Raw genomic sequence first — 25161 nt, forward strand, 5'->3', positions numbered from 1 at the left:
CACCTCTGGACACCCTGCAGGTGTGTACAGTGATCTGGTTGGACCCGAAGTGGACTTAACGACACATCAGGCTCTTTTTTTTTTCTGAATGGGCGGACGGAGCTCGGTGCCTCAGCTGCTCCAGCAGATATGTGACATAACTGTTGATGCCCTCTCCCATTTTTAGCGCCTCAGTCAAGCCGGCGGGGCTGAGATAGAGACGGCTCTTCCAAAATAAACCTGCTTCCTGGGGAAGCCGATAAAACACGGTGGCGAACTTGAGACACGTTTTGTCTCTGCATTGCAGGCAAAACATTTCAACGACGGCCATGAAGGGGAAGGTGGGGGTTGTAGGAGCGCAACAACAACAGGTGCAGATGTGACAAGACGTACACAAAAGAAAAGTCCCCGAAAAGTAAACAGCTGCAGTGTGGCTCTTCTGGAGCGGCTGTATAAACGGCATTGGGGACGTGGTGTGATTTTTCTTGACTTCCTGGACCTCAAACCACAAAGATCCGTACAAGAGGTTGGTGCTTTTATTTTGAAGGTATCGCTTCCGGTTCCTTCGGTTTTTCTGGTCTATTGTTTCACAAAAAAAAAAAAAAAAAAAATCGAAGAAGGGGGCAATCATCTTTACCAATGTGTTTTACTGTCGTCCAGATATTTCCAAAGCAGAACATCTGTCCAGCCTCACAGAGCATAAAGAAATAAGCAAGTTCTCAACCTCATCCTTTAAAAAAAGCCTCTAAGAGTCGTCTCTGTGCATAAAAATTCAATTTTTAATGATATTATAAAGGCTCACAAGCAGCTGCAAAAAAAAAAAAAATAAAATAAAAAATAAATAAATCTGAAACAATACCTACTGTGATTTGACTGAGGATATAGATGATGATGGTGATGGTCAACAGAAAGGGCTGGAACTCCAGCTACCGTCCAAGGGAACAGGGAAAAGAAGAGGAAACCACAGCCATGTGACACCAGCACAGTGGTACAGCATAAACAAACATGTAAACACCAACAAAACACATTTCAGCTCCCTCACAAAGCTGGCCTGTGGGAGGAAATTGGAGTACCCAGTGGGAAAATGCAAACTAGCACTACAGCAGTCAATCAGGAATTAGTGCTTGTTTGAGAAGTTTGCTAGATCATAAATAGATTGCAGATTTGTTTTTCCTGTGGGTTTGTTCTGTTTTTATTATGGCCAGCAATTCTTATTCCAAAGATTAGAGGTCAACCATCGGGGGACGGAGCCATCCTGTCCCAAAGGTCTGCCTCTCACCAGAAACTCCACCCCTGGGCCTTCTTCTCTCAGCATCTGTCTCCCAAACAGAGAACTGCTGGCTCTGGAGGAATGGTGTCATGGAGCCCTTCATGGTTTCCACCACTGACTGTCTACTGTCCACAGATGCCATCCTACTCTAACACCCCCCACCCCCCAATGTCTCCAGGGGACATCCCAGCACCACTGTGATTGAGCATTTTATATTCATGCCCCAAAACAATGTTGTTATTCTTTCGCCAAATATCACTTTGTTTCGGACATTTTTGAATCCCCACTCATTCATTTGAAGAGCTTTACTGTGCTGTGAGCTGTGAGCTGTGTGTGTGTGTGTGTGTGTGTGTGTGTGTGTGTGTGTGTGTGTTTCGGGACTCTACCAATAGATGGCGCCACTGTTATTCCCTGTCAGCCCGGGGCAGACATCGCGTTTCTCCTGCTTCCAGGTGCTGCAGCTGAGCCCTCCCGCTCTCCGTACAGGAATGTGTCGACTGCATTACGTCAGTTCGCCTGCCAGCAGTCAGAGAGCACCTCCGTCCAGGAGCCCAGGGGTTTCTCACTTTCTGTGGAGAATTAAAGGGCTTTATTTTGGACTTTGTCTGTTTTTATCTTCGCTCCTGTTTGGGATTTGGGGAGTCCTGGCTGGACTTCGGGCAAAAATGAAACTTCTTGGTGGTGCATCTTCGCTCTCCTGCTGAAAATGAGGCGTTAGAGAAAAATATCTGTAAATCGACGACAATCTCAGAAAGTAGATGGAGGAACCAGAAGGTGAGAAATGTTTCAGGTTGTGGCTACTTTGTTTCTGTCTGAACGGCGAGTCGATACAATGTTACGAGCAGAAGGTTTCAGTTTTTTTTCTGTTTATTTGTTTGTTTTGTCGGTGAAACGTCGAAACGGCCGTTTTTGTCATTCTCACTCAGCCTCTACCGGTTTGTCCGCTTTCAGCCGGACGGTGGAGACTACGATGTCCCTCCATGTTTAACCGGGGCTCTGCTTGTCGTTGTTTCTGTGCAGGTACTGATCAGTGTTACTGTGCGGGCTCTGGAGGAAAAATTCAGGACTCTTTCCACATGAAAGTCCCGCAGGACATCTGGCACACCGCCTGCTTCCAGTAAGTGTCCAGTGCAACATTTTCACCTTTTCTATGCTGCCTGCTTTCTGTTTGGACGTCCTTAGAAATGGCCTTGTGGACAACCCCAGAAGCTTCTGCCTTGTAGCCTAAACATGGGTCTACCTCTGTCCTCTTCTCTACACAATTCACCTTTGTGTTCGTGCCCCATTGCAAATTCCCTGTGTCGGATGTCACTCCTCCTACTCTGAGTTGACAGGCCTGAGCATGAGCATGAGGATGGGCCTTGGGTACAGATTGGTGAGCGAACTGGTTCAGCTCTCCTGGAGAACTTTGAGCTCCCTGCTTTAAGGCTTAATGATTGCCACACTGGAGCTGATGTTAGCTCTGGCTTTCACAGGTCACTGGCCGACAGTGAAATATCTCTTTAGGGTAGTGAACCTGTTGCCGGATGTCGTCATACTGTACGTGCCAACATTATATAATTCTCCCATGATTTTTTTTTTCCCTCTGGTTAACTTGTGAGATAAGTAAGATAGCCCAGATATTTTTAAGATGACCACACACGTGAGGATTGAACTAACCACAGGTTTTAAATGAGACGAGTCATTGTGCCTGATAAAAAGCTGTTGATTAAGAGCTGGTTGCCAAAATCTGTTATTGTAGTTGAGTAGGGCACTGCTTTTTTTTTTTTTTTTTTTTCAGAGGTCACATAGTCTTTATCCAAAAATCAATTCGTTTTCATGACTGGAATCTGGCTCTGGCAGGTTTCTGTGTCCAAAAAGACTTAGGAATTGATCGAATTTAATGCTAACTGTGTTCCCTGTTTCTGACAACTGAAATAGTCCTCTTGAAGTTTTGAGCCAGTATCCAGCAGCGTCCTTATGTAACCTGGGATTTGCCTTTTTCCAAACAGTGACTCCTCAATAACACATGCAGCTCTGTGTGTCATCTCAAGGTTCCTGACAAAGCTTTTACTCACCATGGATCTTCTCCCTTTCTTCATGGCTACTTTTGTGCTCCTTCACATTTTTTGGCATCAGCGTTCATAGTAGCATTTTTGTCTGAGATGTCTGAGTATGTTCAACTGTTGATTTACTTTTTGTTCCTCTTAAGATTTCACTGCTTCTTATGCAGAGTTTCGAGATATAACTTCTACTGCAGAAATGTGGCAGTCTCAAAGATGCTCACATATTTGGCGAGGAAAAAATAAAATGCCTATGTTATTGTAATACCTGCTGAGATGTTCCTATTGTCTACATACTGCCCTCCATTGACCTTCACTGTGTGTGGCATTCTTACAAGCTTAGGTCACTCATGTTCCAGTAAACCTGGCAGTGTTTTTGAGACCTATAGGTAACGGCAAGTTCGACTCTGCTGTGTTCTGCATTCCTAGACAACGATTCAGAGGTGTGAGTCCACCGTGTCAGACACTGGCTGCAGAATCTTGTTCTTTTCTCCCCATAACAAAGTCTGACCTTTCTGACTTGTACTTGTGTGTAGACATCAAGGTATTGTCATCAAATTTGGCCACAAAAAGAGTGTTGTTTTTCTTTCTTTTATCTTTTTTTCTTCCTTTGTAAAATAATGCACAATTTCGATACCCATTGCTCCCAAATCCATCCTTGTTGAATTTTCCTGCAGTAAAGTAATAAATTCTAAAGGTATGGGAAGTTTGTGAACAATCAGAGTACATCTGAAGCACATTCCAATTTTGTTTTTTCAGCCTATCTCAGGGGATGTGCAGAATTACAACATTGTCCTTTCATTCCTAATTCTACTATTGGCGACATCCAGTGGGACCCGTGTATTCTAGACCTCAATTGCATGTTGTACCCATACAGTCGTCTCACTTGATTATTTACCCATTTATCTGAGGAAAATTAAATGTGTTGATAACTGAATTACTTTATCTACTTTTAGTCTGTGTAGTCATCAAAGCAAAGCAGCAATTTCTTCTAGCTTTTCAAATGTGCATATTTTGAGTGTTTCTTTGCCAAATAAGATTATAAATTTCCTTTTGGATATTACTCTGGCTATATTTTCTTAGGCAATTATAAGTGTGGAAAGTTTACGACATTTTAAAAATCAAGTAATCAATCATTCAAGGAGATAATAAGCAGATCCATCGATAATGGAATATAATAAAGTAATTCTTTAAACTTTGCACATCATCCATTAGACTGCTTCACACACAGTTTCTGTAATGCGAGTAAAGAAACGATTATCACTCTCCACTTCTTGTTGTGGAGAGCAGTGGGAACACAATAGGCTAGAGATTTGGTCTCTCTAAAAGTGAAACACTCCCTCTTTCATTTCTAACTATCTGTACTGCATCCAGGAACAAAAGAATACTCAAGAGCAGGAATGTGGCTTTAAGGAAATGAGTAATGTTTACTTTTTCAGTGTTTGTCCAAGCTGGAGCATTGTATTGTTCATTGATGAACCACCTGAGTTTAGCATGCCCGCCCCCCATTTACCAGCATACACAGAAGGAAGTTAGGTGTTTCTATAAGCACTCCTACATCACTTTATCTTGATATATTATTAGGATGCAGTGGACAGTAATTATACTTTATCAGCTGGTTTTGGCTAGGAATGCTTTTTGTTCGGGGCAACCTAGCCATAAACTTCCACTATTCTTATGTCACACCTGGACAAGCTCAGAGTCATATGTATCAGCTTACTTTTTAAAAGACTTTCTATTCATTGTGCTAGTCATGTAAGTGAAAAGTAACCTTTGTCTCAGACCCCCTAGGACTCCACTTTTGATAAACAGGGTTTTTTTCTCTACAAAGCAACTGCTTATGTAATGCTAGAAACTATGAAATACTTGCAACCTTTGCCAGAGTCAATAAATGTGCATGAGCTATACCTACAGTGCAAGGAGCAATCAGATGCCTTAGGTTCAGCTGAAGTCTGCCAAATCGACAGTGTAAAAGGTTGTTGATCAGGAAGTCTGTAGTGTCAATGGAAACTGTACAATAGTAGTCACACCTGGAAGTCGTGCATATAGAGAACTAACCCTGTGAATGTTTCACATTCCTAGTCACAGGCAAATAATGCCCAAATAGTAAATTCTCATTTGTCTACCTGCACATTGTGACCCAAACCTGAATTCCCCTCTGGCATTGTTGTTCAAATGACTTAAAACCAGCATGAAAACAAAAAGGCTGATAAACAGTTTCGGTATTTATAATGTCTGAATGGCAGCTACAGCATAAGAAACAGGACTGCAGACATTTTAGTAACCTCATCTCAGTTCTCAGAGTGGTTCATCCTTGATTGTATTCTAGAAGTTAAACTTAGTGCCACCATTTTGCATAACCAGTGCAGCTTGTCTGAGGAACAGTTGTAGCCTGCAGGTGCTTCCCAGGCTGCTAGCAACTTCAGCATTCCTCACTCTGAACATTTTGTCCTGGTGTTTGTAGCCTTAACTTTAAGTACCTTCTCAAGTGACAACTTGGATCTATGAGCTTTTTTTTGTTGTTGTTGTTGATCACAACCAGGATCAATAGGCATTTGGTGTGGTATTAATGGAAAGGGAATCAAGTATATTGTTAAGATCGCTCAAGTTCCTGAAATAACCCTGCTCTTAGTTATATGGTTTGCACCTTCAGCCTGTAACTATGTGTCATGGCCTAGAAAAGAAAATGCACTAAACAAAATGTTACTAAGTTAAGTAACTGAAAAATAAACAACAAGAGGACATCTAAAGGCCTTGCCAAATTGGGATTTTTGTTTTAACAAATATCGCTTGTTGTCAAAGTTAGGCTGTCATTTTTCCAACAACTGGATCCTATTAAAGTGCTAGAAATTATCTAAGAATTTGGCTGCCTAATTGTTGGTGTACAGAGGCTACTAACCAAATGCTCCTCAAGGCCATCATCTGCAAGGCCCTTGCTGATTCTCCTTTCTAAATAATAGAAGCACTTTTGCGGCCCTCAGTTTTTCTTACATTGCAACGCAGCACAACAGCACATATGCAAGGTATAGCACATCTCATGAGCAAGGCATTTACTGCATCCCACACCTTGTCAACTATGGAGAAAAGTATATGTTTCTATCGTCAGGAATACGCCCCCAGCTAACGTTCCTGTCGTGTACACCCGTGGTTTTTTTTTTGTTTTTTTTTTTTTAACAGTATGATTGATGTTTTCATTACTGAACAAGACTCACTTGAATGTAATAGATCTAATATGAGAAAATTTTGACCACCCTCCATTTAAAAAAGAAAAACTATATGACCAGGACTACTACTTCTTTTTTTTTTTTTCTTCCGACTCCACAGATGCTCTGTGTGCTGTGACCACCTGACCAACTGGTACTATGAAAAAGATGGCAAGCTGTACTGTCGTAAACACTACTGGGAGAAGTTTGGAGAGCTCTGTCATGGTTGCTCTCTTCTCATGACTGGACCTGCCATGGTATGTCTGCAGCTCTCATTCTCCACACTTTTCTCCATCATCAAGAAACTCAAGAGAAAATCAAGAAAGTCAGGTTGTTTATGAGGCTCTGCTAAAGTTCTTTATTAGCCTGCTGAAGTAATCTTTAAATGCTAACATGACATACTAACCTATGGCTTGTTCTGGCACCACCTTCCAGCCAAAGTTAAACAAAGACTTGTTCTATACCATTAGATTTTATTAAACATGCTTCTCAGGCATATGATGGTCACAGCCCAATAGACTGTAACCATGGATATATTGTTTTAGACAGGCAATTTTTTTCTGGTTTGGTGTTTTGTTTTTGTGCAAATGTGCACTGTGGTATGATTGCTAGGCTTTCAGGGTCTGCCCTGCCATGAATCATATAAGAACAACTGCCAACAATTTCCCCCTCTACTTAAATAATACCAGAGTGCACACAGAGCATGTCAGTGCTCTCTTTGTACCCGACTCTCCCTAGTGCTCCAGATTAACACGAACATGCATTTAAAGGCAGGGGGCCTGTTTTTGTGGTGATTACAGATGAGTGATACTTGGCATAGGCAGTTGGTCAGAATAGTAGACTGGACCCTAGACATCACTTGTGAATTAGTTTCCCCCTGGAGGCCTCTTTCTTTTCCTTCTCTGTACTGAGGATTTCTAAATTTTACTTCAAGTACAGAGAGAATCTAGAGGGAAGATGTTCGAACATAAGGTGGTTTTTAGAGCCTGTCATATTAAATCCCCTTCGGTTGGCTGGTTCTGTAGACATGGGCCAGAGTCTATCACTCATTGTGAACTATAAATGATCTTTTCTTAAAGAAATTGAAAGCTTTATTAAGAAGTAAAACACATCCATGCTCACTTTCATACCTTTAGGGCAGTCATTTTGCTGGTGCAACCTCTCTTGACCTGTATCTTATTGGATAATATTTGCAAATCTTAGCTAGAGCTTGCCATGTAACTGACCACTTTGACTCCTCACTACTTGTGGTAATTTTGTGCTTTGGTTTAGTTTCTTGTACCTACTACTTGTGGGCACAATTTAGCAAACATTAAGTATTCTTGCATTAATAGAAATACATACTTTATTTTTTGGCTTGTTTTCATTAATATGATTCAGTGAAACGAGCATGTAAACCACAGTTATTTAAGGTAGGTGTTTACCAACCAATAACTAGTTAAATGGCACAACAGTCTGCTTTAATTTAGTATCTACAAGTTGAAACATGAAATTCAGGTGGTGGCAGCTATACACAACCAGGGTCACTTGTCTAACATGGTGCCAGACTAAAGATTTTCTTTTTGCCACCAAGTGACACACATAATGGACTCCTCTATTTAGTATTGGCATCCATCTTCATCAGCCAGCAATGCCAAGTGTTTTTGGCCAAGCAGAATTGGCATTGCAGCCTCTCAACCAGAAAGAGAATCATTGTGGTCCATTAGCAGAGGAGGGTCATGCTGCTGCTGATTGGACTGCTGCTGCTTATGAGACATTCAAGTCCTGAACAGAATTGTTTTTGTCCTGGTTTTTATCACTTGTTAGTTTATAGATACATTGAAGAAGGTTGTTGTATTTTAGGTGATAATTTATTTCCCAGTTTATCTGCCCTCTCCCTCTAGTTTCATATATTCCACCTATACTAATTATTTTTACCCAAATAAGCCATACTTTTCACCATTTTGGTTGTGTTTTTATCGCTCTCTCTCTCTCTCTCTCTCGTCAGAGTTCGATGCAGGTAGGTTGTTTTTATGGATTTGCTCTTGGCTTGAAGGCAGGGAGATACAGACAAACTCCTGAGTTGTCACGATGATTAGGCTGACATCATGTTTAACTTGTGTAGGGCAGCTAGGAATCCTTTTCCAGCACTGACTCACTGCCTCACAGGTGTGTAAGGCATTGTGGGAAAAAGTCCAACTTAACAGAGAGATAACTAAACAGTGACTCTATAGCTGGGAAAGGGAGAAGTAGCCTACACATGGATAAATAAAAATAAAGTTTCAATGGTGGTGAAATGGCTTGAAAAATGATTTGCAATTATTTGCGTAGTGTAATGCCCATAGGTGTATATATTGCATAATTTCCTGCTGGTATATGATGATATGAATATGCGGGCTGTGGCTTAGACAGAAGACCATGTAGAAAGGCTGGCTGCTGGTGCTTTGGTCAGCGGTTCAATTCCCAGTTCCTGTGAACCCAGGTTCTCTAAGGAAGGGCTTTAACGTAGACTACATAAATAGCCCCCACAGTGTCACCCATGGGTTCCTTTAAAGCAGCTCTCTAGCTCAGAGTTGGCTTCTCTCGCAGTGCCTGACTCCACCAAACAGCTCAGCTAATCCAAAATCAATTCCACATCACTCTAAGCCTGAATAAAGGCTCACTATAAACTAATTTCTGCTGTGAAATTGGACATATTATATTTGAGTCTATGGTAATTTACTTTTTGAGCCTCAGCTTTTCTTTACGTTGTATTAGCTTTGTTTTTCAGCCCCAATAGATCAGTGTAACTTGTAAATGGAATTTGGAAGAACTATCCTGAAATTTCCATTTCAACATCCTGGAGATGTATATGTACTATAGGTAAATTTAAAGGGCATGTTTCACGCTCAGCTATCTACACAGTCCGATTACATGCCAGCCTAGGGCTGGGCACATTATCTCATCTTGCATGAGAGAGAGAGAATTAAAATGTGTGTGCGACTTAAATTGTGGAAAGCGAAATTGGTCAGTGATGCATCTGGCAGTGTTCATGAGAAAGCACATGACAGATCATTGAAATCCAGATCGTCAGCGAGGCGAGTGAAGCGGCTCACACCTGCGGAGGGGGATGACATCATAGCAGATTCCAGACAGACTGAGAGTGAAGCAGGTGTTACGACTGTGTCAATGCTCACAAGCACAGAAGGGCAGAAAACAACAAACAGCACAGACGCTCTCCTCTCTGAAGAGCAATGCGCAGCATAGCAAGACTGCAGCCAAGGCATCAGCACTCTACTCCTCTGTACTTCACACTGGGAAGATTAGCTGTTTGGTTTTGTGGTTCCAGGTGGCCGGAGAGCACAAGTATCACCCTGAGTGCTTCGTGTGTTTAAGTTGTATGGTGGTGATTGAGGACACAGATACCTACGCTTTAGTGGAGCGATCAAAACTCTACTGGTGAGTCTCCTTCACATTGTCACTAATTTTATGTACAAAATGTCAATTTTTTTTTTTTTAAACAAAATGCAAGTTTATTTTTAACCTCCTGGAACCTGAGTTTTCAATTGGTATGCATGTTGATGGGTATTGTTGGCTATTTTTATTTTACACTGCTCATTGTAACGTACTATGGCGACCACAAGATGACAGACACAAGTGTCTGAGGCTCACGGGCCTAAGTTAAGCAAAATTAATTATAATAGCAAAGAAAACCCAAAATCTAATGTTCTCATATTTGGATGGAGAGTCTTAGGAGGTTAATCTTAAGGTGTGAAGTATAGGAGGAAGCAATGGCCTTAAGTTTTCTCTTCTATATTATTGGTTAGTCATTATTGCACAACTCCTTAAATCTTGTCTACCTGTCCTTACATGTAATGATCCACTCCCTCTCCTATTGTTTGCAGTGGAAAGTGCTACAAGCAGGTAGTCCTTACACCCATGTTGGAAAAGCGTTCACATGACTCTGTGCTGGACTCCCTGCCCCACACAGTGACCCTAATCTCGATGCCCTCTGCAGCTAATGGTAAGAGGGGCTTCTCCGTCTCAGTGTTGAGGGATGTCAACGGCTCGGCCAGTGTTCAAGTCAAAGAGTAAGTGGCACCTGATGGAGGTTGATCTTTAGCTTTTTCATAGCATGTGTTGACAATGTGAGTAATGCTTTACGTAAGACTGATTATAGGTTTACTAAATAGCAGGGCACTGGTGTGTGTGTAAGTCTGCCGCTGCAGGAAGAGGTTGTTATTGATTCCCAAACCCATTTTAAAATGATGTAACTGCGTTTTTTTCTCAGTCATGCTTTCCAAGCTAACCAGCAAACAGAACCAGATGTCTTTAATCCTCTGACTTTAAACTTCCCACATGTTGGTGTTGTTTTGTATTGCTCTAGTGTCAGAGGGATGCTTATTAGTCCAGAGGTGCGAAATGCCATCCATGTTGGTGACAGGATCCTGGAGATCAATGGCCTCCCAGTTGGGACATTAATGGAAGAGGAGGTGAGTTCATACCTTGCACATAGCTTGGATCTTATGGAGTGATGTGTTTATCTGGAATTCTTTGAATGAAACCAATGCCTGTCCATACAAAGGGCAAATGAATTCCTTGGGTGCTATTCACAAAGCTATGCTCTTATGATATTATATAATGTAATTCTTGGCATTCCTCGTATTCCTCCATCATTGATATATTTGTGAACTAGGAGAGTTTGGTATGTGGAACGACTGCACTTAATGGTTTGTTCTTGACACTTCATCCACACACATTCCAATACAGTCATCATTCACAGCTTGAATTTTTGCTGAGCCTCATTGCAGGAATGGATAAGTAATGTTTTCCTGTTGTCCATCTTATCATGTAACTGTTTGTCCTTCTAATTCTAGAGATATTTTAGGAATATCTGGGGCAGATTTCCACTCCATATTGTGTTTGTATTTCTGTCCAAACGTATAGTGAGAGTTGTCATACACCATGCAGTGGTCTAGTAAAGCACAATGCATAATGAAAAGTAGTACAACTGATGGTCACTAAACAAGCAGCGTGTCGTACTGGATTGAGCTCTCATTAATCAGCAGAAAAAGTCCATAACCACGGTTGTGTCAGGAAGTGTTTTTCCATTTTACTAATGTTAATTTGGACTTCAGTCAAGGTCACTTTCATCAACAATCAGTTTAATGTTTCATATCTTATATGACTCTAATAAACTGAGGTGTTCCACAAGGTGGCATTTTGACATTAGAAATAATTATCCACATTTCTATGGTTAAAATCAGATTTTCTTTATTGGGAAATATCCTGCCAATTGTAGGAAAACTGTCATACTGTCAAACTCTTGAACCCTAAATCTCTTCTTCAGGTAGACGCCCTTATCCACCGCACCAGTCACACGCTGCAGCTGCTGATAGAATATGACCCTGTCAGGCAGCGCTTGGATCGGCTCAGACTGGGTTCACCCAGGAACAACTTGGGAGTCCCAGCCACCTCCCGTATGCGACTGTCTTCACCTTCTGATGCAGTCCTGGAGAGAACAGATGTGGTCGATGATGGCACACTGAAAAGGAGATCTCTGAGGTAAGTTAGGCCTAACCAATACTTAAAAGTTTATATATTTTGGGGACAGTAATGGACAAGAAATTAGTCAATTTGATTTCCAACTAGCTATATTCTCTCTGCCACAGGCGAAGTAACAGCATATGTAAGTCACCTGGGCCGACTTCTCCCAAGGACATACCTTTTAATACACGAGACATTGGGCGCTCTGAATCCTTGAGATCATCCAGTAGCTGCTCTCATCGCATCTTCCGACCCTGTGACCTCATCCATGGGGAGATCTTAGGTAAAGGTTTCTTTGGACAAGCAATCAAGGTCAGCATCACAGTCCCACCAGTTCACTGTTTATTTAGCCCATTCAGGCCTTTTTTGGTTTCCCATGCAATGGGGTTAAATACATGTGCTTTTCTTCCACCTTCAGGTGACTCATAAAGCCACAGGAGAGGTGATGGTGATGAAAGAGCTGATCCGCTGTGATGAGGAGACCCAGAAAACCTTCCTTAAGGAGGTTGGTAATTTGCTGCTGAGTCCTCTGCGCTGAAGAACTTTGATTTATTATACTCTGAAAGCATACCACATGTCCTCCTCCTGTCTACTACAAACAGTTACCTCTTTGTACCTTGTAGTTTTGATGTTTGTTTTTTTTTTTTTTTTAACCAGTCTTGTGAGAAAACATTTGCTTGCTTTTCATAGTATTTAATGACTAATAATATTTCACGTATATACATACATTATTTAAACACATTTAAACTTCTTTCTGTCTGTCACTCAACTAATCCACAGGTTAAAGTAATGCGGAGCCTCGACCATCCACATGTTTTAAAGTTCATCGGCGTGCTATATAAAGACAAGAGACTTAATTTGATAACTGAGTATATCGAGGGGGGCACCCTGAAGGATTTCATCAGAGACACAGTGAGTTTACCCAGCTAGTTTGTTTATTTTAATCCTTTCTTCAACAGTACACAACACAACACAAAAACCCTTCAGTGGTCACACTAGGAGGTGTGTGCAGCTCAGAGCCATATGGGAGGTGGCTGAGCTGAAACTCCACAATGATAAAGGGCTCTCGTGGGCTGGGTGGCCCATTAACTGTGAGATGTGGAATGGGAAAGGATGTAGAAAGCATTCCCAGGTGAAATTTAAAGAGGTGTGCTCCCCTCCTCACTCAGCTGACTCTCTCTCAGTCTCCAAGGAGGAGAGGGAGGGTTTTAAGTAGGTGGGTAGGAGCCAATTTAGACTGTGGTTCATAAAGCTTATATATTTTTGTTATTGTACTGCATTATCTGTTTCCAACTTGATATTAAATGGTTTAGCATTTACCCCTGTTATGTATTAAGGCCAATGTTTTATATATTTTCTAACAGGACCCATTTTCATGGGAGAAAAGGGTGAGCTTTGCGAAGAGCATCGCCTCTGGCATGGTAAGTTGGCTCAACATTTGATAAAACTCAGTCTGCTATTTCTATGCTGTCTATATGTCTGTAATTGTGCCTCAGAGTTCCGTTTTGGGCATTACAGCGACAGTAGGGTATCTTTACCCAAGCAGGTGATACAGACAGCAGTTTTTACTGGGATACTCAACCAATATATTATCACAGCAGACCATGTTTTTTTTAGCCAAGTTGTAAAACTTTACCTGCAGTGAACATTTTTTAGGTTGCACTACAGGCATTTGAAAATATTTGGATTAAGAATTAAAGATAGCATCAGTCATGAAAGAGTGTGTATTGTATAGAAAGGTTTTTCTATATGAAAGTAAATATTTCTTTGTGTAAGTTTTACTCTTTGTTTCCTCTTTGGTTCAGGCCTACCTTCACTCAATGAGCATCATACACAGAGACCTCAACTCTCACAACTGCCTGGTTAAACTGGTAGGTGAAATACCAGAAATACCACATATTTGAACTCGTTCACTTCAAATGCATCTTAGAGTAAACCATTATTGACATTTTTCATCAGGACAACACTGTGGTCGTGGCTGACTTTGGACTCTCCCGACTCATAGTGGAGGAGAAAGTAAAGCCTCCATCTGAAAAACCTTCCACTAAGAAGAGGGTTTTGAGGCGCATTGACCGGAAGAAGAGGTACACTGTTGTAGGAAACCCTTACTGGATGGCTCCAGAGATGCTAAATGGTGAGCTGCACACAAGAAGGATTTACCAAGTTGATTAACAGAGTGTAATTTATTGTGTGGGTCTATGTATTTACTTTCATTTGATGTTATTTAAGGCAAACGCTACGATGAGAAGGTGGACATTTTCTCCTTTGGAATTGTGCTTTGCGAGGTAGGAACATTATGATCTAACCCCGATTACCTGCTTTGGTATTACTTAGTACAGAGCTTGCAATTTCAATGCTTTAACACAAAAACCCTGAATAATGGAGGTTCTAGGTAGATATCTCTCAAACTGCTTCTGCTCACAGCTTTGTCAGTCATGACAACCAGCTGGACACAACTTCACTACTTCAGTAAAAGTACAGATACTCCTTGTCAAACATTACTCCAATACAAGTAAAAGTAGCTTTGTCAAAATATTACTCAAGTAAAAGTAGAAAAGTATTTACTTAAAAAATTACGTAAGTAAAAATGAAAATAAAAAGAAATTCAGGAAAGGAAAGTAGCTTTGTCATTGTACAATACACTGATGTGATTCTTCTACAGACATGTTTGTAGCTCAAAAGTACCTTCAGTCAAAGAGGCCCTAAAGAACCTGTCTGTGGAGGGTCCGGTCCAGTCTCTGGTCTCTGGAGGGGTTTGGTCCAGCTCCGGTCCTGGAGGGACACTGTCCTGCATGTTTTAGATGTTTCCTGCTCCAACACACCTGATTCAGATGATCAGCTCTCATCAAGCTCTGCTGAAGTCTGATCAGGAGTCACTCATTTGAATCAGGAAACATCCAGGACCGGATTTGGAGACCTCTGGTCCGGTCTCAGGGGTGGGGGGGGTCTGGTCCAGTCTCTCGTCTGTACAAAACATGTTTTATTTGGACACAATAAACACAGTCTCAAACTCTATGGAGGTCTGTGGGGGGTCCGGTCTCTGCTGGCTGTGCTGTGTGTTACCTTGTGTTGCTGTCTCTATTCACCTTGATTAATAGACTGTCCTGTGTGCTCCATGTCTAGTTCCTCCTCTGCCTCCTTTTATGATAGTACTTCTTGTCATAGATGTAGGATGACGGCGAAAATTGAGGCGAGAATTAGTGAGTTAGAGTCGCAGCTCCGCACTTTAGTTAGCTCAGTTTATGCTAGTGTAGCTAGCTACAAAGCTAAGTCTGTTTACACTAAGCTTGGCGCGTTGATGCTGGTAACCATGGTAACTAGCAGTCCGGGCTAATTTCGCCCCGCAATATGAGGCCGGGGTTGGATTCCCGGTAGTGGCCGATGGGCAATTGGTGAAAGGTGACCGGGCTGCAGCAAGGAAAAGCGGATAGTAGAGAGATGGTAAACTCTGGATACAAGCTAATGTGTTCCAGATAATACGGCCACGATGTATGATGAAGAATGAGCCGATCGTTATGGAGAAATAATCCAGGCAGGATGAGGATTATACATCCTGGACATATTCTTACTGGAACACACACAGAGGTGTGTGTTATAAAAGCAGTAACAATTAGTGTTAGCGAGTAAGGAGAGCATCAATAGAAATGTAGTGGAGTAAAAAGGACCATATTTCTCCTTCAAATGTAGTGAAGTGAAAGTTAAAGTATCCCCCAAAAAATAATACTCAAGTAAAGTACAGATAATCAAAAACTGTACTTAAGTACAGTACTCAAGTAAATGTACTTCGTTACTGTCCACCCCTGATGACAACACAAATTTATCAAACAAGTTTCACATACCTACAGATCTAAACTGATGGGCGTCAGAAGCAGCACCTTACTGTAGCTAACGGGCTCAAAATGTTAGTGTGTGCCTCGTCAGCCTCACCCTGATATTTCTTCATAAATGTGTGTCTGTAGCTATTCGTTGATTGACCCTCACTTTGTCCTCTGTCTTTTGATCCAGATCATTGGAAAAGTCTATGCAGACCCTGAGTGCCTGCCCAGGACGCTGGACTTTGGCCTGAATGTTGGCAAGTTTGTGGAGAAGTTCCTCCCTGAGGACAGTCCACCAGCTTTCTTTCCACTGGCTGTGGCCTGTTGTGACCTCACACCAGACAACCGGTGAGCACCTGCTGTTTTAGTTTTATGATTGTTATTAGAAGAGGAGATGACTGGTAGGTGGTCGCTAATATAATAACCTGAACCAGGGAAAGTCAAGAGAGAAGCAACAGCTGTGTAGCAAACATTAAAATAAATGAATGGGGAATGATTTGCTAACACTCACATGTTGGAAAGAGAAACACACACTCTCACTCTCAGATACAGTATCCTGCAGAATGAGAGAGAGAAAAATAGCTACTTTCAGATGCCATTTCAACCTGCCAGAACAGGCACACGCCTCTGCAGCCAGATTGCTTCCTCATGTTTTCTCTCAGCCTTGTCAGTCTGGTTTTAACCTTAAATCCCTTTGTGTGCCCTCCTTCCCCAGTCCACCTTTCCAGAAGCTGGAGGACTGGTTTGAAGCTCTGTCCCTCAACCAGGAGCTGGGGATCCCCCTTCCAGCTGAACTGGATGAACTGCATCAGAGTCTGAGCCAACGCTACTGGCCTAAAGACGGCTCTCCGACGCAGAGCACAGACCAGCTGTCAACCCCAACAGCAGCCTCTCCAGACTCCTCTGGCATGACAGACAAAGGCATCTAGGACGTGCCACCCAGATCAGACCCCTCAGAACTGCTGCACTAATACTGTGGATGTGTAAAAGAGGAAAACTTTATTGAACCCGAGCCATATTAGGACTGGATAACCTGAGGTAGCTGGACCACGTTCTCCCTGTGTGGGACCGTAACTATGAGAGTCTTAACTATTACTCAAAACATTTCAAGAAGACAAGTGTTAGTTACAATTTTTTTTAAACCCTTTTCAGCCCAGACTCAATGGACACAGGGTTGTACTAATGTTTACTGTGTATAGAGACAAAAGCAGCTTGCTGTGATCCTGTTCTTGACAGAGCATGAGCATCTTTATAAGGTGGGAACACCTCTTTATGAGGCTGTGTGTGACAGTCGTTTTGTTGTGTGGAAAGTGCAGGCCAGTCCTCCTAGAGGAAGACTCGCTTCACTGCAGCAGCAAAGAAAAACAAAGAGGCCTGAAAGTGAAGTTGATTGACATGTCCAAGTAAACAAAGGGCAGGTCAGACACTGACAGACACTGTCAGATAGCTTCATCTTCATCACTCTCTTCTGTCTGAGCACCACTGATGTAATTTTTGACCTGATGGTAACTAGTAGGTTTTTGTACTTTGTACTCTAATGATTATAATAAATTACCATCGATGAAAGATGAGTTAGCCGTATTTAGATTTTGACATGTTGTTCAGTTTCTCCTGAAGACTTTTGAAAGACAGAAGTTGATGTGAAACTGGAGGGCTCTCATTAATAACTGTCAGAAATCATGCCAGAGTTGACCATAAAATGTTACATTGTACAGAAACGGGATTTTATTCTCTAAGTGCTGTATATAAATATGTACATAGTGTTATACTTCTAATTGGACTTTGTTTTCTAATGGGATTTCTAGATCTAAACTTCAACCATGGACGTTTTTACCTATACACACCATGCAAGGTACTGACGACCAGTTGTAACCACTATTATTTATATCACCTTTGTGTTTCATAAATAAACCCTCAAAAGTTTCATCTTTCATCTGTCATTCTTTAGTTGTCCAGGTTTGGAAAACTGTATGAATCATAGTTTCTTTTAAAGTTTAGATCAAAGCTAAATAGTTTTTTATTATTCCCATTGACTGCAATTTATACTTGAAAAAGAGTTGTGGTTAACAACAAAACTGTCAAACACCAAATAATTACAAAAAGATGGTGTGTCCCTATTGAGGGTCACTGCTTAGACTCCAGAGATCTGGACTCTGTTTGTCTCCGTTTGTCATCAGAGGCCTCTTCTACTCTCTGTCCCAAAGCTATTTCTTACCTTATCTTCAAGTGGCAGAGACTAGATAACAGTGAGTAGTAGTAACAGTAATACGAGCTGCCACCAGAGGGAGGTAGTGCAAATAAATAAGAATCCCATTGAACAAACTTTGAAAAACAACTTGTGCCAGCTGTCACGTGTTACCGACTTTCAGCACACCAATATCTATGTGTGATGTTTTATTTCAGCCACTGGTGAAAATCTGCATTCATACAAATACGAGTATTAAATTCAAATGCATTTCTTACATGAAGAATAATCACAGCCAACACACGGACACTTAAAATAAAGAAACAGCTGAAACCAAACAAGTGATGTGGATCCAGCAACAGTCGCAAACAAGATCATCAGGAGTGATGATTGAACAAACCAAATAAATCGGGAACTTACAGTGTCTCGTGTGCATCAGCCAACTAAAATCCTCTGTGCAATGATTTCTGTTCACAGGTTTTTCATAAAGGTCTTCTTCAATGAGTAGTTCTACTGTTTAAAAATGCAAAAACGGCTCCTGCACACAAACATACAGCAGGTAACTGTACATGCATCCAAGCTTTGGGCTGTCTCTACTCTACTTTATTTCTTCCCCTACCCTCAAGCATCAAGTGCATAACTCTGTCTGAATCTAATCCAGACAAACACACACACACACACACACACACACACTGTCCTGCTCTGCAAAGGCAGGAAAAGATTTCAGACTTGCTTTCTCATCCCATCTGCTCTGTTTTGTGGCAGTGCTATTTCGTCCTGAGGACTAACTACTGTCTCTCACGCTTCCTGAGAGCACTCTGTGTTTCCTGTCACTCCTTAACCTGTGAATGAAAAGGGCAGGTCCTCAGTCATGTCTGCCAATGATTGCTGGCATGCTCTGTAACTGCATTGGCCTGTTACTCAAGAACAAAGAGGACCAAGAAAAAAAAAAAAAAGAAAAAAAAATCGTGAAACAAATACATTCAAAAGTATCATGCTAAGGCAATTCTCGAGTTGGAGGCCTTCCCTTGTCTTTAGTGGGGCCTGTTTTACCTCCGACTTGCTCATCCAGTCTCCAGAAGAGGACAGCTATTTTTGGACATGACTGTGTTACCAGTGTGTCTCTGAGACAAAGCGGTAACATTGGTCATGTCCATGTGGAACCCGGCACAGCCAGTGGGTCAGAGTAAATGAAAATCAAATACATATACATTATGTAACAACACCTCCTGCGGCGCGCACCACTTCCATATAGAACCCCCCCCCCCCCAAAAAAAAAAAAACAAAAAACAAAAACAACATTATGTACTCCATCTCTTAACAAAGAACTGGTTTTGTCATCATAACCACATATTCATAAATGTCCGTTTGACTAGATATTATGATATTAGGCTGAATATTACATACTGTTATTTAAGGGGCAGTCCATGACCATAAATTGTTGGCCATTCCATGTCTCAAATATGAACATTTAAGACGTTATGACACGTAACAGATTGACCTGTATGGTTTCTAGTTTCAGATTGGGTGTCAGCTTATCTGTTTTTTGCCTCAGATGTATAGAACCCAAAGAAAACTGGTACAGAGAGGACACAACGTTCAGTCCAAGTCTTTGGAGTGAAGACTTCTCCCCTTCTCCTTTTTTAAAAACAGGTTACTCAGGGATGTGGAGAGGAGAATCAGGGACATGCGAGTATTTTGGTCCACAAAAACAGATCACAGTCCCATTTGACGTGTCACTCATGCTCCGGGGGTACCAGCTTGCTGGCCCATGAGGGGGTCCGCGCCTTCCACCCCCTCCTGGACGGGAGTTGTCTCATGCTCTGCTGTGATTACGATTGTGTTCTCGTCTACCAGCTCACAGGTGGGGTTGGAGAAAGCCGACAGGGGCAGGTTGATCCTCTGCATCTCACGCTCATACACTCGCTGCTCATGCTGCTTCTTCAGGTCCCGACCCCTAAACACCAACACAGACACAACAGAGACTCACAATACTGCGAACAAAACAAAATAATCACATCTCAAGCAAACTCAGCCTGTTAATTACTGCATGTAGATAGCAGGCTGATATTACCGGTGCCTGGTCTGTAACAAACTCGAGGGACAGATGGTGAAAGGGAACAGGGAGCTGACACGTTGGCAGGGAGCTTATCTACACCAAGGCAGCACAGTGGTGGGCTGCTTTGTACTGATCTGGAGCCAAGACAGACAAATATATTCTTGGAGATGCCTGCCGTGCGTCTGCTTCGCTCCTGCGCATTGTGCACCTCAAAGTCAAACATTTCACCACCAAATCCCGACCTAAAGTTGTGGTTGATTCAGTTTCGTTTGACCTGTGTCTGGGGTCTTTCAGATCCTCTGCTTTATCAGATTCTCCACAAACATTTTTGCCTTCTTGTCCTCTCGTATCTGTGTAGTAAGAGTGAACCAACAGCTAGTTGGCCCAGCTTCATATAAAGGCTGAAAACAGAAGGAGGCCCACGTGTGTGAAAGCACCTCTAAAGTGCAGTAATTAATATACCATCATTTTTTTGTTCAATATCGTTATAATATAACTTTATGTTTTAGGTTGGATTATATGCCAAATTATTTCTTGAAACTTTCTGAAGCTTTCATGGAGCTAGTTGTCCAGGTTTGCTGTTTCCCCATTTCAACTATTTGTGCTAAGCTGATGAGAAGCCTGAGGCTCTCTGTATAAAGCCTTAGGCTTCTCAGGTTGCACTTTGCTCAGATTGATAGGAAACCAGCACTGGAGAGATCCAGGCAGCAAAGATTTATGCTGTAGAAGACATACGATATATGTCAGTGGTCACTCCTGTAGAAAGGCAGCTGACTACGAGCGTGCACAAAGCACGTCTGTCACATTACTGAGGGTGATGCCACTGAAAACTGAGGGCAGGCATAAACCCTCTGACATAATGTGCTGCTCCTTATTAATAATCACCTCCTAAAAATAGAAAACAAATACAGGTGCACTGTTAATCAGATTTTGCGCTGTGCCAAGGGGAATCCGAGTGGCCCTCTTTCTCAACGCATACAGTGTTATATAACTGCAGCGAATGTCAGCGCTTCTCTTTCCCATCCAACCCTTCCTCCGCACTGTCTTTTCTTTCAAGATTATCAACTCAAAATCCTTAAAATAGTCTGCAGGAGCTGCATTTCATGCCTCATTTCTCCCCGTGTACTGTTGTGGTTGTTGTATAAAATGGCTGTATTACATTTAAGGGGAAATACAGAGAGAATTGTTGGGGAATGTGAACAACAGCTGAGGCCCTGAACTCTGGAGACCATGAACACGCGTGCTATTATGCGATGAAACCAAACATACTGGCTGCATCCTGCACATCTCAAAGCGATCAGCAGTACAAAGGTTCCAAGTCTGCAATCTAATATTTTTTGTAGAATAGATGCTATGAAATAACGACTTTCAGCAAACAGTCCAAACGTCTGATAAATGAAAAGTCTACACTGAGTCCTTTTTTATTAAATTCCTCCATTGCTGAAACAAATGAAACTGACCTCTTATAGAAGTAGCCCAAGGTGATGCCGACTCCCAGGACGATTATAATCCCCATCATGAGTATACCAAAGACATAACCTGAAAAACAAATTAGGAAATCAAGTCACTGTGTATCACCAATTATTCACAATATTAGATCATATATGTTGTCAGAGTAAAACTACAATCTACCCAGTGTGCCAAGGTCTTTTTTCTTTTTGGGTCCTGTGTGCACTCTCTGGCTGATTCCCATCACCGGCTGCACGGCAGGAACTTTTCCCTGAGAACGTCCTGACTTGGCTGACTGGAAGCTCTCCGCCGAGGGAGTGGTCCCACTCGGGGTGAGGGGCTCAGCCTCGGCTGGCACAGTAGAACCCGCTTCTGAAATCACAATTAAACAATTCAACATGCTAAACAGCGGAGTTATTTTTTAAGATGCTTTGAGTTGTGTATCAGCTGATCAAGGTGAAATGTGCCCATGAGATACAGGTAATCTGTTTTAGACGTGTACACACAGAATAGGCAAAATTAGGTAAGTATTCAATCGGCCACTACAAATGTATAAAATCAGATATTGTAACCCATCGTATATTTTTTAGTCAAATCATCTATAGCTTCATATATTTTCCTTTAAGTTTGTTAGACAATTGCGGTTGGATATAAAAAAAAACCAAACACTTTATGACTATTTTTATTTTTGGATTTCTATTTGAATGTGATGACGTGCCATTTATGGGCATCAAATTATTCAACTGGCTGAATTAGACAGAAAAATTGTGTTTAGAATTATTCATTTATTCTCCTTTATTCCCAAATGTATCAAAATATAAAGTGGCATTATAACTACACTGTATGTACAGTATACACATCCATCCAACGGCACTGATGCCATCATTCTAATTTATTCACATTAAAAAGATATAAAATATTGATGCAAACAGTTTGCCTTCTTCAATTACTTGTACCACATAACATTACACGATTGAACTCTTCGCCTTGATATGTTTGCTACTTAATCAAAATGCATCTCTTGGTCTTTTAGTCTTTTGTTAATGTTCTTTTATTGTTCAGTGTGTGCAGACACTTGATGCACTTCGAAAACACTTTGTGCTGATTTGACTGGACTGCATTATCTGTACCATGTGGCTTCTTATTACTGTCCAATAACATTACCACCTACGCACAAAGCTCGAAGGCACTGACTCTTAACTCTGCTCTCACGTAGCTGTTGAAAACATAAATCAGTTAGAGGAGCGTCAGGGCTTTTTTCTCTGCAGCCAGACACACACAGGCTTTGTGAGCTCGGCTGTTTCAGACGGGGAGGCTCATCTCTGGTTATCACCATCTGCTCTCTAACTTTTTTTTTTTTTCCTCATTTCCTTCAGACGAGTTGTTGTTTACTAAGTTAGCCGAGTTAAAGGGCATGACGTCATAAATCTAAGCAGCCAATGAGCAGATGTCTCCACGGGGAAACTGTTTCTCTCTGCAAATTAGCTTGAAGGGTGTGGTCAGCATGTCTCTTGAAACTGAACTTTCTGCCATGTGACTGCGGGGCTTTGTTATTGTGTGACTTGAGCTGGCTTCCAGGACAAAAAGCAAACAAAAGGCTAAGTAGCCAAGACTTCTAATGGCAGCTTAGCACTGACCAACTGACCTACTGCAGACTGATACTTCAAAAAGAGAAAAAGAAATGATCAGTAATGCACCTCGTCAATGAGCGTGCTTTTGGTTATTTGTGGTGAAGAGCTTTTTATTTGGTCTGATTAAGTTCTAAACTTGGCTGCCTCCTCTTCCACGACTCTCTCTTTTTGTGTGTAGAGTAATTAGGACATTTCCATAGCAACAAAAAGTTCATCTCATTATTTTCTCAAGCACAGCCCACTTTTTAAAATAATGAGAGATTTACAGAAAAGAAAAATTAATTGCTGCATCAAAAGGATGCAGCCTGAGAGAAAAGCTGCCATTCCAGAGTTGGCTGTTATTCATTTGGAGGATGCATATTTATCTCTGCCAGGCCATACTTTTGTAGTTGGAGTTTCTATAACTGTCACACATATTAATGATTATTGTTATGAAAATTGTTTACCCACCTTTGCACGTGTCAATTGCACAGAACTGTCTCTGGACTGCCCCATCTGGGCCAGCAATGTAGCACCAGGGCCTCTCAGAGGAGTCTGGGTTTCTGCAGTAATTGTGATCTCCAACACCTACAAGAGGAACGATAAGAACACCACATGTCTATTTCAGATGCCTGATGGAAATACAAGCCACTCTGTGTCTGTCCGTTTGTCCTGCTGTGTGGGTAAACCACTGGATTCATCAATCATTAACGCTTCTCCATCACACAACAGTGAGCAGGAGGGCCGTGAGCACAAAGACAGGAAGCAGCCGCTGTCGTATACAGCAGCCATTTAACACTTTAAACACACAAATCAGTGGCGCAGCAGCTTAAGTGCGCAAATATTATTCCTGCGTTTGCTGATTTTGCAAGTGTGTAGGGTTATTTGCAATCCTGTGACAATCTACAACTCAACACTGCACGAAAAGCCCGAAGGTGTTCAGAGGAGTGAGCTGTTTTTCCCATCAACACCACAGATATTTTTAATCTTCTGCCTTCAGCACGGCCCTAACTCTGGGAGAGAAAACACATTCATCTTTCACACAGAGGACATCCACCGAATGTAGTTTACCTTTCTGAGAATCAGGATGGATTTGGACGTCATAGTCTCTTGAAGTGTTGGACCAGTTGAGACAGGTTAGTCCTGCAGTGGAGCTCTGTTGCTCCCCTCTGTACTCCACACCACTGGATCTCATGCAATCTAAGAATAAGACAGATTGTGCAATCAAAGAGAAGATGAAGGGGAAAAAAAAAGGATTATTATTCTAATGATTATTATTATATGAATCTGTGAAGGGGGGTAGGTTGACCTGCTGTTTCTGCTGATATGAGGACGAAAGAGAGAATGGTTTTACCTTGTTGGTTTCCATCTGATGCGCTGCTCTCCACCATGGACACGCTCAGCAGAACAACGTGCAGACACAAAAACATTTTGCAGAAGTGACGAACTGAAGGAACCGACCACATGGTCCTCTGATGCGCTCTTTGTCTCGGAATGAGGTTGAAATGTAAACGTTAATGGCAAACGAAGAGCCTGTGCTGACTGCGATCAGACACACTGCTCCTCTCTCTGGAGTCCCAGCCCTTGTTTTTGTTGGAGGATCAGTTTTCTTGATAAACAGCAGGAGGAGGAGGAGGAGGAGCTGCCCTCTGCAGCACAAACCTCAAGGTCCTAAAGCCTCACCGTCTTCACACCTATCTCTCTCTCTGTCACACACACACACACACACACACACACACACAAACCACACAGGAAAAAGCCATCAGCTGAAAAACAGTCTGCCAGCATCTCACAGCAGCCTTGAGTCGAGAGACGACGTCAAAACAACCGGAAAAAACTTCGTTTGGGAAATGACAAACAAGTCTTTTCTCTCCCTTTTCCACATCCAGGAATTATTCCCAACATTATCATATTTTCTATGGTTATTTTCAAGTAGCAGTTCTTCTTTGGATCTCTCTTTTTTTTTAAAGAAAAGCCCAGAGTCATCCCTTTCCATCTGTAATCCTCATCAGGCTGCAGTCTTATCTGACCCATCAGTCCAGAT

General features: G+C 41.8%; 2 protein-coding genes across 3 annotated transcripts; one reads left to right on the forward strand and one right to left on the reverse strand.

The window, feature by feature from the left end:
* The first annotated feature begins 1773 nt into the window (after positions 1 to 1773).
* limk2 (LIM domain kinase 2) lies at positions 1774 to 17747 on the forward strand. Of its 2 annotated transcripts, XM_029509737.1 has the most exons (17): positions 1774 to 2023; positions 2270 to 2366; positions 6616 to 6751; positions 9802 to 9911; positions 10358 to 10543; positions 10840 to 10945; positions 11803 to 11932; positions 11963 to 12017; positions 12125 to 12311; positions 12418 to 12504; positions 12780 to 12911; positions 13364 to 13420; positions 13805 to 13870; positions 13959 to 14133; positions 14229 to 14284; positions 16005 to 16162; positions 16530 to 17747. In XM_029509737.1, the coding sequence occupies exons 1-17, from the start codon at positions 2008 to 2010 to the stop codon at positions 16741 to 16743; spliced, it is 1968 nt and encodes a 655-aa protein (XP_029365597.1). In that variant the 5' UTR covers positions 1774 to 2007; the 3' UTR covers positions 16744 to 17747. The 2 variants fall into 2 exon arrangements, with proteins under 2 accessions (XP_029365597.1, XP_029365596.1); XM_029509736.1 differs by having other exon boundaries at positions 11803 to 12017.
* Positions 17748 to 18193: 446 nt separating this feature from the next.
* Positions 18194 to 24704, reverse strand: pik3ip1 (phosphoinositide-3-kinase interacting protein 1). The gene is made up of 6 exons (XM_029509738.1): positions 24472 to 24704; positions 24189 to 24317; positions 23589 to 23705; positions 21691 to 21879; positions 21519 to 21597; positions 18194 to 19956 (listed from the first exon to the last, which is right to left on the reverse strand). The coding sequence occupies exons 1-6, from the start codon at positions 24581 to 24583 to the stop codon at positions 19740 to 19742; spliced, it is 843 nt and encodes a 280-aa protein (XP_029365598.1). The 5' UTR covers positions 24584 to 24704; the 3' UTR covers positions 18194 to 19739.
* Between the last annotated feature and the right edge of the window lie 457 nt (positions 24705 to 25161).

This window comes from Echeneis naucrates, chromosome 9 (assembly GCF_900963305.1).
Source record: "Echeneis naucrates chromosome 9, fEcheNa1.1, whole genome shotgun sequence".
NCBI lineage: Eukaryota > Metazoa > Chordata > Actinopteri > Carangiformes > Echeneidae > Echeneis > Echeneis naucrates.

Bases quoted from the DNA above. Each gene is read 5' to 3' on its own strand.
- limk2 (XM_029509736.1), top strand. The intron at 12,505-12,779 runs GTTGGTAATTTG...ACTAATCCACAG, and splicing joins AGAAAACCTTCCTTAAGGAG to GTTAAAGTAATGCGGAGCCT. The intron at 12,912-13,363 runs GTGAGTTTACCC...ATTTTCTAACAG, and splicing joins AGGATTTCATCAGAGACACA to GACCCATTTTCATGGGAGAA.
- pik3ip1 (XM_029509738.1), bottom strand. From the start codon at position 24,583: ATGTGGTCGGTTCCTTCAGTTCGTCACTTCTGCAAAATGTTTTTGTGT. The intron at 24,318-24,471 runs GTAAAACCATTC...TCTTATTCTTAG, and splicing joins ATCAGATGGAAACCAACAAG to ATTGCATGAGATCCAGTGGT. The intron at 21,598-21,690 runs GTAGATTGTAGT...TTTGTTTTTCAG, and splicing joins AAAAGACCTTGGCACACTGG to GTTATGTCTTTGGTATACTC.